We start from the raw sequence: 15,167 nt of genomic DNA on the forward strand, positions 1-15,167 counted from the left end.
TACCACCTAACACTATATAGTTCATTAGTCAAGGAGATTGAAAAGTTGAGTTCACATTAAGCCATTCTGAAAAATCAATTCAATCCCTTCACAACTCTGTCAACCCTTTCTAACTACTAGCTAACTGTATTCAACGACACAGACTGAGTCAGACCAGATGTAGGCCACTGATTTCAGTTGTATGTATGTATTTTAGATCCTCCTGCAAGCAGGAACTCGCGAAGCCATCATTGGCTTATCAAAGCAGCAAGCTGACAGAAGTCAGTCTCTTAGATTCATAATTTAACGTCCATGATTGTGAATTGTCAACAACTCTGTAACTGGATGAAATACATTAATCTTGGAGTGACTAGAACTAGGGACCTTATGTAATTCATGTTTGTAATTAATGTTTTTGTAATTGTTTGTATTGTTTGTAATTAATGTTTGTAATTAATTCATTTATGTTCACCTTTAAGATAAAACGGTATTTATCACTAAATTCATTCTGGTATATACAAGTCTTCATCATACAGCTGTATATAAGACTTAGCCTATGGACCGTATTCTTGTCTTTATTCTTAGGAAAATCAACACCTTCGTAAAAGGGGCAGTAAATCTCAACTAAACATCAGCCTCCCTGTGTCAGGACTCTCGGACAAGAAAGGAGACTTCGCAACTCATGGCTCTATTTGATATGAGATGATTGTTGTCCAAGAATATTCATCCTCTCTGTGTATGGTGCAAGAGTAAGCAGAAACTTCCCACTTCCTAGTTGATTCTTCATAGAGCCTATACACTGCTGTAAATGAATTAGAATTATCAACAAAAACTGGATTCTACACATTGTCATAGGCATGAACAGTTTGTGACACTGCAGAATTATGTCGCAATGTCTGTAAGTGAAACTTGTGAAAATTTTAATTGGTTTTGAGGGAATTATGAATTGAAGGGGATAACATTTTAATATTGTGCGATGTCACTTTTGTATCTTTTCCACCTGTTCCTGGGGACTTAATCCTTAGTATTATGCTATTAAGTAGTAGAATTATATATAAATATCAAATAATATTATTAGTATTATGCTGTTATGTAGTAGAATTATTCTGAGAAAGGGATCAGTCATCCATTAAATCCTATTGTATCTACAAAGTTTGCTATTTTAGTCATATAGAGTAAGGCAACTGTTGCCTTCCGTCAAACCTTGAACATCATTTATGCAGTGTGCACTGGAATTTCATACTAATTTAATTTAACCTATTACTCTTTCATTGATTGATGTAAACTTTCTTTGTAGCTATGTGGCATTAATTGTAATACTTAATAATTTTAGCCTCAGGTTTTTTCCATGGATTCCTAAAACGTTTTAGAGCACAGGTGGAAAAAGTGAGACCCTCAGGCCAATTTTCAAAGGACTGTGAGTGTCTTCAAAATCCTACTAATGTGAATGATGGTACCATACAATATCTTTGAAATGTTGTCATCTTACCAAATTTCTGAATTTCTTTGAAGTATGGAAATGAACAACATGAAAATATGTATACTTTGGGGAGTTAGTTTGTAGGACCTCCTTATGATAGCAATGGGCATTTCAACGTTACAGATGGGCAGTGTGTACGTAGAACTGTCAGTATTGCAAGGCTGCTAGGGTACAAACTTTGACTCTGGCCTGGAAGATAAATTTGTGTCCACGGCTGTATTTAGTGATAAATACGCAGTTATGATGGTATTTGTATATTCTGTTATTTTGACTACCTTTGAATTAATTTGGATAGATCAGTTACTCTTCCAAACATATATATAATAATTGGACTTCCATGTCTGTATTACTTCCAATCAGGCAGATATGTATGTATGAATTCATATATGTGTTCATTCATAGAAAAAGGATATTGCGAGGAAGAAAACCTGCCTCCCTTGCATCAGGGGAGTGACTTATTTCACTTGTACATTATTAAAGCTTGATATATATTTCTTTCATTCTTTTTCAAGTTAATTTTGATCATTTAACTCTTCCTAAAGATATCTAAAACATTCCGTCCTCAAGCCTTCCATATTCCATAATTTTTATTCCTTCCAGACCAAAACACTTCATAAAGATGCTATATATGTGGATTCATGTTAGAGAAACAGATAATTTACCCTTTATTTGTCTACATTCCTCTTTTTATAAATCTATTTTTCTAGTATAATTTCATATTCTTTTAACACTAGCAAATTGTTATTAAGGTTAATGTAGGTTTTGTTTCTTATACATCTCTTTGATATGTGAACAGAAATGATTGACATTCTACTTATCATTTGATAATTTATGTCTATTGAGTAAGAGTTTGATATAACTGAGCAGGAAGGTGTTACAGATGGTTGTGTAAGTAATATAGATCGTTTCAATCTAATTCAATCTAATTCATGTTCCAGTTATGTGGTTGATAGAGCATTCAGTGGTCCTCCCTTCCAGTCAGATTAACCTGTCTTCAAGGTATATGTAAAGTACTTTCACACACCTGTAATCCTTAGTGGTAATGTATGCATAATAATTTCAAGCAGTGCATTTTTGCCCTACCTTGAAGCTTTGACAATTATCCTGAATTTTGGATAAGAAAAACTAAAAAGTAAAGTTTCTGTGTATACTATGTGTGAAAAATCAGAGAGGGAACTTTTTTTTTTTGACTGTGCTCATTACTGCTTTGTGATGTAATAAGTTTAACAGAAATTTGACGCATTATCCAGGGTTTATTTTTCAATGCTGTGATTTATCTTGTTTATATATTATAAACCTTATGTACAGTGTGTACCTTTCACTTTACATTGTGTACCTTTCACTTACACTGTGTACAACACAGATCTAATGTCATGACTGTAGTCACCAAATTTCACAAGTCAAGTGTCTCGAACAAGTTTGTAAATTCTCCCCACATAGAGATAACAAAGTGACTTGGCTTGAGTAAGAAAAAAAATTGTGATAATTAGTGTAATCAATTTTTATATGAAGTGATTCGTTACATACTGCTTCTACCAGAAATTTGTTTGTCATAGGAAAGTACTCAAGCAACTTTCGGTGCTACAAGTTAACAAATATCTCTAATATAGAATTAACAGATTAATACTAAGTTCACTTTTCATGTATTTTTGCAAAATTTTCTACCATTGAATGTGTTCTTCATTGATACTGTCTATGGTGTGTATGTTTTATAGTATGATTATTCTAGAATTGAATAAAAGAAAAATGTAATTCAGTTTTGATTACTACTTTGTGAAAATAATTTATGAAATCATGTATGAAAATGATATAGATTTACAATTGGGTTGTATTGTGTGTAGAACATTGTTTCATTACTGTAAAATGCAGTCCACAAATGGCCCACATATATACAAAGCAGTCCATATGCAGTCCACACAAACGATTGGATTTTGTTTGTATTTCATGCGTGTTTCAAAATGGAATTGGTTTATTATATGAATATCAGGCAATCCAAAATTTTGAAAGGCTGATGTCTTTGTGTCTCATATAACATTTGGATAAAACATTTCCAATTAGATGACAGGAATGAATTTATATTGCAGTGTCCTAAACTGATGCAACCATTAACTCTTTCAATGTTGTCACACTTAATTAATACATAAGCTATGAAGATAAACATGAAATTGAAGGTATAACCAAAAATGATTAAGATAAACTGTTTGATTTATTTTCACTTTGATAATGCATTTATGTAGCCATTGTATCACACAGTACACCAATGCATTCCATGATTGCATTTATGTCACAGCACACAAGCAATTACTACTTTAAGACAATATGGATTCTGCAGTTATGTAAAACCCATGGGACCAACTTTTTATCGTATTTCATGCATTCAGAATATGACTATGTATATGCAAATCATGACCATTTGAAAGAAAACTTCAATAGAACTTGTAAAATTTAAAAGAACTACGATTTATGTTTTTACGTTGTGTCTTCTGTACTTTAAAAGCATTGTTAATAAGTCTGTGTTGAAATGAACAGAAGCAATTTCATTGCCAAGGTAATTTGAAATTCTTAAACAATTCTGTGACCAAAGTTCATGATACTTATACAGTATACTTATACTGTAAATACCTTAGTCTTACTATACAGGCACATCACTTTATACTTAATTACATAGTGTGAAGAAAGACAAGAATATGGATAAACTGAGCAGATAACCAGTTCATGTTCATCGCAACATTTGGTTAACCAGTCGTTCTGTATTGTCCTAAGAGCTTTTGTGCAGTAACCATTCCAAGCACACATATATGTCCATTCGGAAGTTGTATTTGTTACTTTCTTAGTCCATTCGGACAAGCACACATAAATGTCCATTCGGACAATGAATTTGTTTTTCCTTCCGAAGGCTGCTCCATTGATTTGACAATGAACAAAAGTATATGCCTCATTTACATCCAGTCCAAGAATGGCAAACTTGCTTGAACAAAGGGCCAACAGAATGGTCGTGGGCCACATGAACTATTACTTATCACTATACCTGCCGCCATGGGTATACGTTTTAGTATGTATTTATTAGGTGGTGTTGGAAAAGCAAATGATCTTGTTTGTCTACAAGAATAAATTTAAGTCTAATTATATCCTGTTCCTCGACTCCTGGTACTATACAGGTCATCTCTCCACCCCCACACCTCATCACCCACCCCCTCCAAGAGACCTTCACTACACCTTAAACAGGTTATAAATATCAATCAAACAGCACTGAAAAACATGATCAGAAGTGAAATACTTAGTAGAACTCAGAAGCATATGATGCAGTTTCATGAATTCTATGAAGATGTCTTATGTTTGAGAGGGCCTGACAGGACCTTGAGAGGAGGGCCTGATAGGACCTTGAGAGGGCCTGATAGGACCTTGAGAGGGCCTGATAGGACCTTGAGAGGGCCTGATAGGACCTTGAGAGGGCCTGATAGAACCTTGAGAGGCCTTGACAACAAGTCCATGCAGTAGGAGCATTAAATAATACATACATGGTTATACTCCATATTTTACTGAGGATTCTAAAGATGTTCTGAGTGAAACCAAAAAGGCAAGAATGTTTAATATCTATAATTGCATATGACCTGAACTGTGAAGGATAAACACATTTTAATGGCCTACTTGTGAGTCTGACACAACATGCCTCTTAAAGCATCACCTTGGCAACATGCTCTATAAACTAAGCAGGCCTGAAGTACGCTCAGTCATATTGGACAACTTTTATCAAATTTCGTTAGTGCACTTTTATACAAGAACAGCCTCAGCAATGACAACAATAAGCCTCATGCGTAGAAGTCTTCATCAATAAAATATTGCCACCCAGGCAGATCATCTGATGTCACCCAGAGACGGCCAGACGATTTCCTCAACAAACTTTTGAGCTCTGTCTTTGTTAAAAAGTGATCTGTTGGCACTCAGTGTTAGGCTATCAATGGCAAAGTCTGAGAAAAGTTTGTATGGCATGGAGTGCTCTTCTCCTGGTAAATTTCTGCAAACAATTAGAAAGTAAAAGTTATGTATAAATTGTAACATTTTATTCTATAATATGTCTACTTTGGCTACCCATTAGTAGCAAAATAGGAATATAATAAATCAAAAAATACGATATTGCTTTTAAGTTTGATTCGTAGCACCGTTGATGTTTCCCAAATTAGTATTTTGTAGAATTATCGTCATCTTATGAGATTGAATACTGGGTCCAATTATGTTTTTGGCTCCCTTGCAGTGATTTACAGTCTGCTCATCAGGTTAACTGTTCTCACCATCGGGGGATTATCTTACATCTTAGCCAAGGATAAGGCTTTGTTTACACAGCACAGTGTATCAGCTGTGCTGTTTACTATTAGCTTGTAGTACAGTACTAAATTTATTCCTGCTGCACTAGAGAATAACATGTGACAATGATCGTACAATGTGACCAGGAAAAAACTGACATATATGTCAATTTAATTCGACATGTCTATTTCGTCCAATCAGAGCACAAGAAAATGACATGTGACACTGGTCATCCAATGAGATTAAGAGCAGACAACATATGTCAATTCAATTTGACATATATCGATTTCCTCCAATCAGAGCACTAGAAACCAACATGAGACACTGTTCGTCCAAAGAGGGGACGAGAAACTGACATATGTCATTTTAATTTGATATATGCTGATTTCAGGGATTATGGCACACTAGGTGCACCATACCCATTAGTACAGTAGCTTCCAGATTAGACTGTTTTTTGAGTTTGGCTTGGCAAATACCAATATTGAGCGCATGTTTGGTGTTCACCATAATTGCCAATATGTACAATATTTGCTATGATGGTATAGGAACAGTACCATGCTCATGGTGCTGTCTGTACAAACAAGTACCAACTAACAAATTAGCCAAAGACATAAACCTGCTATATTTTAAGCTATCATTCACAGCCTAGAAAATAGCAAACTTTATAGCTTACCAAATGGTGACAGACCATATTTTACCACATGTGTACCAGTTTAGTGCAGTAGCAACTATAACTTCACAAGTTACAAGATACAAGTATTGTGCCCTTCCTAATCATGTTGATGCCCCCTCCAACAATTCCTGCTAAGAGCATGAACAAACATGTGCCGGCATTATCCAGTTTTTACTCCGAATGTGAAGTAATATTTGTAATGTACAATGATGCGAATTAACCCAAACATGGACAATACGTCTATGATTGTTTGTTTATGTGCGAGGTAATGAAAGTCAATGCACTGTTACAGAAGATAATGTAGCAAAACTATGAAAGCTCATGTCTGGTGGTAAATGCACCAAAGAATAAACTGAACCAACCTCTCATGAGAAATATCCAAATGCAGACAGAACCCTTTGTATCTAGTTGAGAAGGTCAACTGCACTTTGCCGGTAGCTTTCATGTGTATATAACTGGGATGGAAGAAATGGCAATCTGGAAAGACATCTATTGATCAAAGGAAAGCAAAACTTGAAAAATGCCAGATATATGTGTGATGCAGCAGGTAGTGGGAGTCATTCCCCTACTCCCCCCCTCTCCCCCCCCCCCCCCAACAACCCATTGCACAGTCCTCAGATTCCTAGCTGGGAATCCATCAGGAACCAGACCAATAGATAGAGTATTCTTTGTGTTGGATCAGTCTTCCTTGTGAATTATGGAAAGGAGAGATGCATATTGCAGTTTATGTCAAAGAGGATGCCTTGACTTTCCTTGGTGCTTGAAAAAAGTGGTGATACGTTGGGGTACACTCTCATCCATTAGATGAGGGTGTTAAATGATCGTCGTGGCAGCAGAAGTCAATGTTGACATGCTTGCCCTATCATGCTTTGAATGCAGTTTGAAATGAAAGGCCTGTATTAAAGAAGGTTGTATTCATCCATGATTATCATATGGATAGTTTTTCAAAGTTCTTGGCTTCCATAAAACAAGATTAAATTTTCCATTATTGCTTTCTTGTTCTTAGACCTTGAATTGTCCTCATATTTGTGACACAAATATATAGTTATATACATAATAATGTTTTATAAATGTGTTTACATAAATGTTTTTTACAAAATGTTTTACACAATGTTTTAAATATCAACTCAGGGTTATATTTGATCTGTTTTTTTGTCTCATCTTTAGACCTTGAAGAAACCTCACATAATGTTGTTCTTACTGTGCGTAAAATAACAATAACTACGTAAAAGAAACAGCAAAAATATTGGTTCATAACTGGCAAGTTCATGTTGATTGGAAAATTACGTATATTTGCCAACTAATCTGAGGGTCAATTGCATAAAACCATTCCTGTATGATTCCCAATCTGCATGCTGAATATTGTCTCTTCCACTTGTCACTGTGTACAATGTTTAAGTCATTAGAATCTTAACACAGAAATTTATAGATCTATATAGATAGGATTTCACTTTTTAAGATTTCTAATATGTGGTTGCTGTAAATCATTCCCTTTAAATATTCGGAGCCATGTTTAGTCTTCATTACGTTCAAATCGGTTTATAGTTGGATTCCACATATTCTGAAAGTTTTGTTCACAAAAGTAGAAGATTCAAAGAAGTTAAAGTTTTACCATTCTCGAGACTGAAATTGTTGTGTAATTGGTAAGTTGCTTCATATTCCTTCATTTCCCTGAACCAAGACCAAAGCATATCGCCAGGTGTGTTGTCATGGAGATGGCTCTCTGTAGGTAAAAACAATTATAGGTCAAGAATTATTAAAATGTCACTGAAAGATGGTGTTAAAAAATTCTATAATTTGATGACCATTTTGTTCAGAAAAGGCAGTTCATCTTTATTCAGCAGAGCCATTTCCAGCCACCGATAACTTATGCAAGAAATGAGGGTGAAAAGTCATCAAACTGAAGTACTAGTTTTTTCATCACAAGGTTTTGAGCAAGAATTACAAATGGATGAAGATAATCAAGTAAATTAAAATTCTCTCTAACACAGAATAAGTTTTGTTTAGAAGTTTACAATACCTGTAAATTTAATGTTGCTATGGTACCAAATGAAATGCATATAGATCTTTTATAAATTCTGGAAAAAAATGGTGACTGTTTAGCATGGTCTCACAGTTGCTTGCAAGTTTCTGAGTTTAACACTGTGATTGGTATCCTGGTCACATGGTATGCAAGGTACTGTGGCTTCCAACTTGCACCCACAGTGAAAGAAGACTTTGATAAGGTTTGTAACCAGCATAGCATATGACAGGTTGGTTGGTAAGTATAGCACAGGAGTCTTGGAATTAATCTTTAGCTTAACCTATTTTTAATTATTCTTGAATCCTGTGGTAGATCATGCAGTCGTAAATGATAATATAATCCAAATGTTATAAAACCTCACAAGATCAAATGATCACCTACTAAGACAGAGCAAGCAAGTAGCTCACAAGTAGCATCTCAGAGAATAATGTGACATTGATACAGAAATGATATTATTTATCTGCTTAGAGCCAAACAAGTGCTTCTTTTCCTGTATAATATTGGCACTAAAGGTAGAAGAAAGTTGTGAGCAATTATTGCTCAGGGTTGGAGGAGTGCCTGAAGCAAGTTAAGTGGTAGTAGAACAATGTGAAGGGCTATTGACAACTTTTCAAGTATTTGGGGGTCGAAAGTTATTCCAAACTGTTTTAGCCGTGTTGAGTGGTTGTGAGTAAATTGAAACAAACAAACGGGAGTGATAGATAGTAACGTATTTGCTGGAAACTCTTTGTGTATTTTTAATAAACTATATCAGAATGACATTTTGTACCTTGGGTTATTTTGGAGCAGATGCTTCCAACATCCCTTGAGATTTGCTTCAGCTGAAGTTGTGAAGTAAGTTCCATGGTCAGTAATTCTTGATGATGAATGTTCTCTACTATTGGGAAAATCTGATCAAATCTGCATGATTGAAATTGAAAGATCATTTGTCTGGAGAATATATCAGGTGATGAAAGGGGTGGAGCACCTGCATAATACCGTAGTGATTACTTTTTAGTACTCATCCCTCAATATCACAGTAACATTGTACATTAGCTAAACTAATTGTCTACTATTCATTCTTTCATTCATTTGTCTTGTTTCTTCACAATATAAGTGCAGAGAAGTCAACTAAATGACAAAACATATAAACAACAGGGAAAATTATGAAAAGAAGCACTCCAAAAAAAAACCAGAGGGCTTGTCTAGTAGAGTGCTCCACTCCCATAAGTAAATAGAGAGAACAATACTAGAACACTAAGAAGAACACAAGAACAGTAACACTTATATCCACCCGCACTCCGACCCAACACGCACAACCCATGGACCCCACTCCCCACCACCCACAATAAACATAAATATACACATATACACTTGTATACAAATACACACACGCATATATGTATAAGTATATACACATACATATATACTGTACACATATATACACCCATGTTAATATAAACATGTATGCATACTTACACATACACATATACAATCACGCATACATACATATATATTAGGGGGGAAAAAAATACAATAACAAAGGGATGGCTACAGCATACAAAATACAAAACGAAAACTTATGGGGTAGGGGGGGGGAGGCCACTAAGGTAATCTCAAAACCCTCAAAAATTGTGATACTACAAACATAAATAATGGAAGGTTATCATTGTCTCAAGACTAAGCAGGGATTTCTCACCCCCCCTCCCCCAACACACACACAGCTTCACTGTGCCTCCCCCCACCTATATTGAGGACTGGATATGATACATAGTGAAAATTTCTACAGAATATGCACAGATGTGGATACTGCCTTTAGTATACTCTTACATGTTTTGCTGCATTTTTGTGAGTCCACCTCTACACCACTCTAAATCCTCCTTCTTCTGCCTCAGGATGAAATCCAAGCTCCCCTTGATTGCTTCAAGTTGATGTTTTTGTCTTTGAAGAAACAATTCTTCATCCTTAACCTGTGGTATATGTAAATAAAATAAACAGAAAAATAACACCAATCTCTGCTTTTGATTACGGCTTTAATATCCCAGTAATCATTAGCTAGAGAGAATTCTGTTCTATACTGTACATAGCACTGTTTGTCTCCGATATTAAGATCATATACCAGAGGTTTTACAATACAAGGTTCTAAATAGCTCAGATAAAGACAAGGTCTTATGTCACACATGTAAATGACATCAAAGGAAATCAATTTTGGAGTTTCCCAATGAGTTGACCGTGATAATATTGTGACGGATAAAATGACACGTATAGGGTTATTTCCACTGGTCATAGGCTAATTAGCATAATATGCAAGGTGTTTGTAGCGTATTCAACAGTAAATGCCAAAACGTATTGTTAAGGAGCGAGGCGCGCTAAAAAAAACAAAAGGTCTCTTACAAAGGATGAATATTTGAATCACATGCCCCTAATTGCAAGCATTGCTTCCAGGTGGAAATGGGCAAATGAAATGGAACACGAGGTTTAGAAACTTCAACTTCACTCTGAGCATTTAGGCAGAGTAGACGGCGGTTTTAGGCGTTAGCAAATAGGCGTCAATCACAGTATATATGTCGTGGAGACAGGCCTAGGGTATATATTACCGGGAGAGGCTACATTGTCTGGGTAGACGGTACACTTGTATTGATATCTGTTTGAGAGTACCCTTCACCGACCAAATGGAGACACCTGCCCCATGCCGTGACTCAGAGGCTGTCTAAATCTTTTCACTGTACCATTTCCTGGGAGACGAAACTCAGTGCTCCGTTTTGTTGTTAGAATACTGGGAACGCTAAGTCAGAGCCTATTTAATTTAGAGAGGAGCCACGAGACGGAAGATCCGTGCGTAGCAGCCAACGTTGAGGCCCTCCCTCCATTGGTAGTGTGTATTGGACGATAAAATCATCTGTGGTTATACACGAAGTAAACGTTATTTAAAAGATATACCGAATAACGCCAGATTAGTTAACAAGAGAATTGTCGTGGAGAAAAAACCCGACTTCGTTAGTTAAAAGAAACATTTTCTGTTAGTTAAAAGAAGGGCACCAATAAACGTTAAGATTATATGTTATGTAAAAGACAGTTAATGTAGCAAAGCAGCTTATAAATGTGAATTGTAGCTTACAATAATAAAGTTTCGTTATTTATATTAGCATACTGTTACATTTTCATTTTTTATAAGTGTTAAAAGAACCCGAGTGGGAATTTATTATTCGAATTTCCCACGTCACAAATATGCACAAGCCTTCCAGGGTACACTCTTTTGCACACATTTACAATAGAGTTTCTAAATGTATAGCCCGAACATGTTCTTCAACTAACTGCCGTAAACTTCAATCATCATTTGACGTATACCTGTAAATCTACATTTCCTTTTCCTTTTGCCTGAGAGAGGACCCCCAAATTCCCCTACATAGAAGATGGCTTCAATGACCAGCAGGAGAGCACCCCTCATATATCGCATAGATCTGTTATTTGCCTCTGGCCATGATATAAAAGTTCACTGCAGGCGCATAGCCAGGAATTTGCCAAGGGAGGGGCAAAACTGTAGCACTTCCCAGGCCTTGTAAGTTGCATCTTATCATTTTCTCTTTTGAAAATACTAGCGATATCATAAAAACATTAAAAAAAAAATTTAAAAATATGCTCAAGGGGGGGCAGCTGCCCCCTTCGCCCCCCCCCCCCCTTGGCTGCGCGCCTGGTTCACTGCGCTACTGTACCTACATTAGTCTCAGGAAATTTTGAATTTGATATTATTTATTATAGCAACTCATCATGTAGAAGAGCATGTGCATGCACAGCATTCATTTGATAAAAGTTGTTTTCTGGAGTACTGCAAGAAACAAAAACAATAGAACAAACTGTCAAGTTGTAAGACTTAACTAATGAATACAGTGCAATAAACAAAGTTATCTGAAGTTTGAAGGGGCAGCCCTGGGCTTAAGCCATCTGGACTCAAAAGGGCGGCATTAAGCTCCCTTTTGCAAATAAATTGAACACAGTTTCATCTTTCTTTGTTTCTTTCTGGTAATGGTTTTAAGGCTGTTGGGGAAGGGAAGGATATGGCATAATGGAAAACTATAAAATAAAATAAAAATAATAAACAGATATGATGATTACGTTCATCAGTTTAAAAAAAAAAAATTCACATATTAAGTTCTTTCTTAACATTTTAGGCTGGAAGCATTCAGATCGTTTTCAATGCAGCTGAAAAGTGCTAAACTTAAACAATGCCTACTGTTTAGATAAAAGCTTATGAGTGCCCTATCCAATGCGGACAGTTCACTAATCCCTTGCAATCCAGTCTCAATCTGTAATTATTTTATCCTTACAAAATGTGAATCTGCAAGTTGATAGCTAATGGAACACATAAAAATGTAATTACCTGTTTTAATTCATCTGTAGACTCTATTATTTCTTTCTCCTTCTCTTTGATAAATTCTAAGAAAGCAGGCTCCAATGTAGTGGAGGTAGATGACATTTCCTAGGATAAGAGAGAACAAAACTGGAAATGGTGATATTCAAGCACGTAGCTAGGGCGGGGGATGGAGGGGACGCCCCTCTTAAAATGTGCACAAGGAGAGACAGGGAGAAAGAGAGTGAGGGAGAAAAAGGGGACCATGAGCGGGGAGAATTTTGGAGAACGTTGTTTTGAAATCTCACATAAAGTTTCAGAAGAGTGGAAATTGGAATATCTCTTCCCCATCTATACCTGAACATAAATTTTAAAAGTATAACGGTATATCAGATTAGCCTTTTGTCCCCTGCACATTTAAAATGCTTTCTAACTTGGTAGCCTATACATATAGTCAACCTATCGAAAAGGAATGCAAACCGGCTATACCTACCTAGCCTATAGGGGCAGAAACTGAACAAAAATGCTTTTTGCCTTTTATTCACTCAATTTGGCCAGTAAATTCTCTCATTTAACCAGTTGTGTTACAGAAAAAATGGCAACCCTGATGTAGGCTGTAAACTAAGTACAACTTCAAACTGGTATCCCACCTTGACACCGTCATACTGTTTGTTTTGTTATGCCTACTGCCACATAGGGCCACCGATTTGATTTGGTCACCCTAGAAATTGCTTCTATTTTGAGTATTTTATTACCTAATTGAATAATTCTACCCAACAAATCAATATTAGGCTAATCATATCCAGTATTTTGAAACCTCAGCAGATTGGATAAAAACTGAAAGCATGAAGCCTCAGCTAAAGTCCACGATATCATAGAGCGCGGATAGCGCAAAGTGCTCTCGTTGACAGGTCAATAAATTGAATCCGCACCTTTCACCCACCCCCAATGTGAAATCTTGGCTATGCACTTGGTGATATTTGACAATGAAAATGTATGCAATATCCTCCTGTATAAAAAATTCAATTCCAACTCATAATGCAAGATTGCAGGTTAGTATGATTGTTGAACTTAACTTAGTCTGTAATTGGCATGAGACTTAATTGAGAGTCAAACAGTTCAAAAGACAGGGTGATTTACTCCCAGAGACATCAAGAGCCAGATTGGGGTCCTGGGACCCATTTAGTACTCCTAATACTACTATATATGAGAATGAGAAACACACTTTTCTTCTTCCCACATTTTCTCGGGTCCAGTAATACTAATATATAGCCTAGGAAAATAATATACTTAGCTTAAGCTGCCTCACGTTACTAACAGTATACAGTAGCATAGGCCTCCGTCTAGTCGCCCAACCAGTTACGCGACATCTCACTCCTCAGTGAAACGTTTCGAGATTTCTAAAAAAAAAATCATTTCCCCAGTTTAACTTGAGCCAAGATAGTCTATTTTTATTGCATACGTTCAATTGCGTGTCCATACTTCGCCGTCAGTCAGACTCAGAGCAGGGATGTGTAAGTTGGATTGCTAGAATTCTCGTGTGCAGTTGGGGTTGAGGTTAGCTTCAAGGTGTTTCGACAACAAAACTTGGTACGGTATTGCATTCTGAGGATTTCACTGAGGTTAGTATCAAGGTGTTTCGACAACACAGCTAGTTGAGGCTAGTCTAAAGGTGTTTCAAGAACAAAACTTGGTATATTGCATACTGAGGTTTTCACTGACGTTAGTGTCAAGGTGTTTCGACAACACAGCTAGTCATGTGTATGATGTATGTATATTAGATCCTCCTGCAAGCAGGAACTCGCGAAGAAGCCTAATTGGCTTATCAAAGCCGCAAGCTGACCGAAGTCAGTCTCTCACATTCATATTTAACGTCCATGATTACGAATTGCTAATTGTCAACAACTCTGTAACTGGACGACATACATTAATCTGGGAGTGACTTGAACCGGGGATCTTATGATTGAAAGGCACCGGTGAAAGTCATAGGCGTAAGAGGCGGAGGGGTGGGGGGGGGGTGCTTGGGGGAGGGGTTGCACCCCCAACCAAAATTGTTGGTGAAAATTCGGGCAATATATGCTGAGAATTTTTCGGTTACTGAAAGAAGAAGAATTTGCAATATGTTTTTCAATGGTTAAATTGATATTATTATCCTGGAAGCGTACTAACACGGAAAATATAAGTAAAATTTGTTGCGCGCTCCGTGCGCGTTCAACGTACGTCTTCATGTGCATACCATAAAGGCATTTATCGGTTATATGCATGTGATGTAATAACCGATGAATTGCCTATATGATATGTACACTAAGATGTTGAGCCTGCGGCGCGAACAAAATTTCTTAAATTTTCAGGGCAAGTCGTTACAGCCCCCCCCCCCCCACCC

General features: G+C 36.5%; 3 protein-coding genes across 10 annotated transcripts in view; 2 read left to right on the forward strand and 1 right to left on the reverse strand.

The window, feature by feature from the left end:
• The window catches only part of LOC139971690 (WD repeat-containing protein 64-like), a 36,096-nt gene extending 31,829 nt beyond the window's left edge, over positions 1-4,267 (forward strand). For all 5 annotated transcript variants that reach the window (XM_071978382.1, XM_071978380.1, XM_071978381.1 and 2 more), the window contains exon 27: positions 565-4,267. In XM_071978382.1, coding sequence (XP_071834483.1) covers positions 565-675 — 111 coding nt within the window. In that variant the 3' untranslated portion in view covers positions 676-4,267. The remainder of the gene's footprint in view (positions 1-564) is intronic.
• Positions 2,514-14,402, reverse strand: LOC139971702 (uncharacterized). Of its 4 annotated transcripts, none has more exons than XM_071978416.1 (7): positions 14,267-14,402; positions 12,815-12,913; positions 10,267-10,406; positions 9,227-9,357; positions 8,047-8,157; positions 6,797-6,923; positions 2,514-5,474 (listed from the first exon to the last, which is right to left on the reverse strand). In XM_071978416.1, exons 2-7 carry the CDS (start codon positions 12,908-12,910, stop codon positions 5,315-5,317), a joined length of 765 nt encoding a protein of 254 aa, XP_071834517.1. In that variant the 5' UTR covers positions 12,911-12,913; positions 14,267-14,402; the 3' UTR covers positions 2,514-5,314. The 4 variants fall into 4 exon arrangements, with proteins under 4 accessions (XP_071834517.1, XP_071834515.1, XP_071834516.1 ...); XM_071978414.1 differs by having other exon boundaries at positions 14,247-14,386; XM_071978415.1 differs by lacking the exon at positions 14,267-14,402 and adding an exon at positions 14,103-14,146.
• The window catches only part of LOC139971688 (xanthine dehydrogenase/oxidase-like), a 54,945-nt gene continuing 54,043 nt past the window's right edge, over positions 14,266-15,167 (forward strand). Inside the window, exon 1 of the mRNA XM_071978376.1 lies at positions 14,266-14,406. The gene's annotated coding sequence lies outside the window, so the exon portion shown is untranslated. The remainder of the gene's footprint in view (positions 14,407-15,167) is intronic.

Source organism: Apostichopus japonicus, chromosome 8 (assembly GCF_037975245.1).
Source record: "Apostichopus japonicus isolate 1M-3 chromosome 8, ASM3797524v1, whole genome shotgun sequence".
Classification (NCBI taxonomy): Eukaryota; Metazoa; Echinodermata; class Holothuroidea; order Aspidochirotida; family Stichopodidae; genus Apostichopus; species Apostichopus japonicus.

Excerpts from the sequence above, each read along its gene's own strand:
- LOC139971702 (XM_071978413.1), bottom strand. The coding sequence starts at position 14,117 with ATGCTACTGTATACTGTTAGTAAC. Across the intron at positions 10,407-12,814 it reads CTACAGATGAATTAAAACAG|GTTAAGGATGAAGAATTGTT; the intron begins GTAATTACATTT and ends CATATACCACAG. Across the intron at positions 5,475-6,796 it reads TTGGATATTTCTCATGAGAG|AAATTTACCAGGAGAAGAGC; the intron begins GTTGGTTCAGTT and ends AATTGTTTGCAG.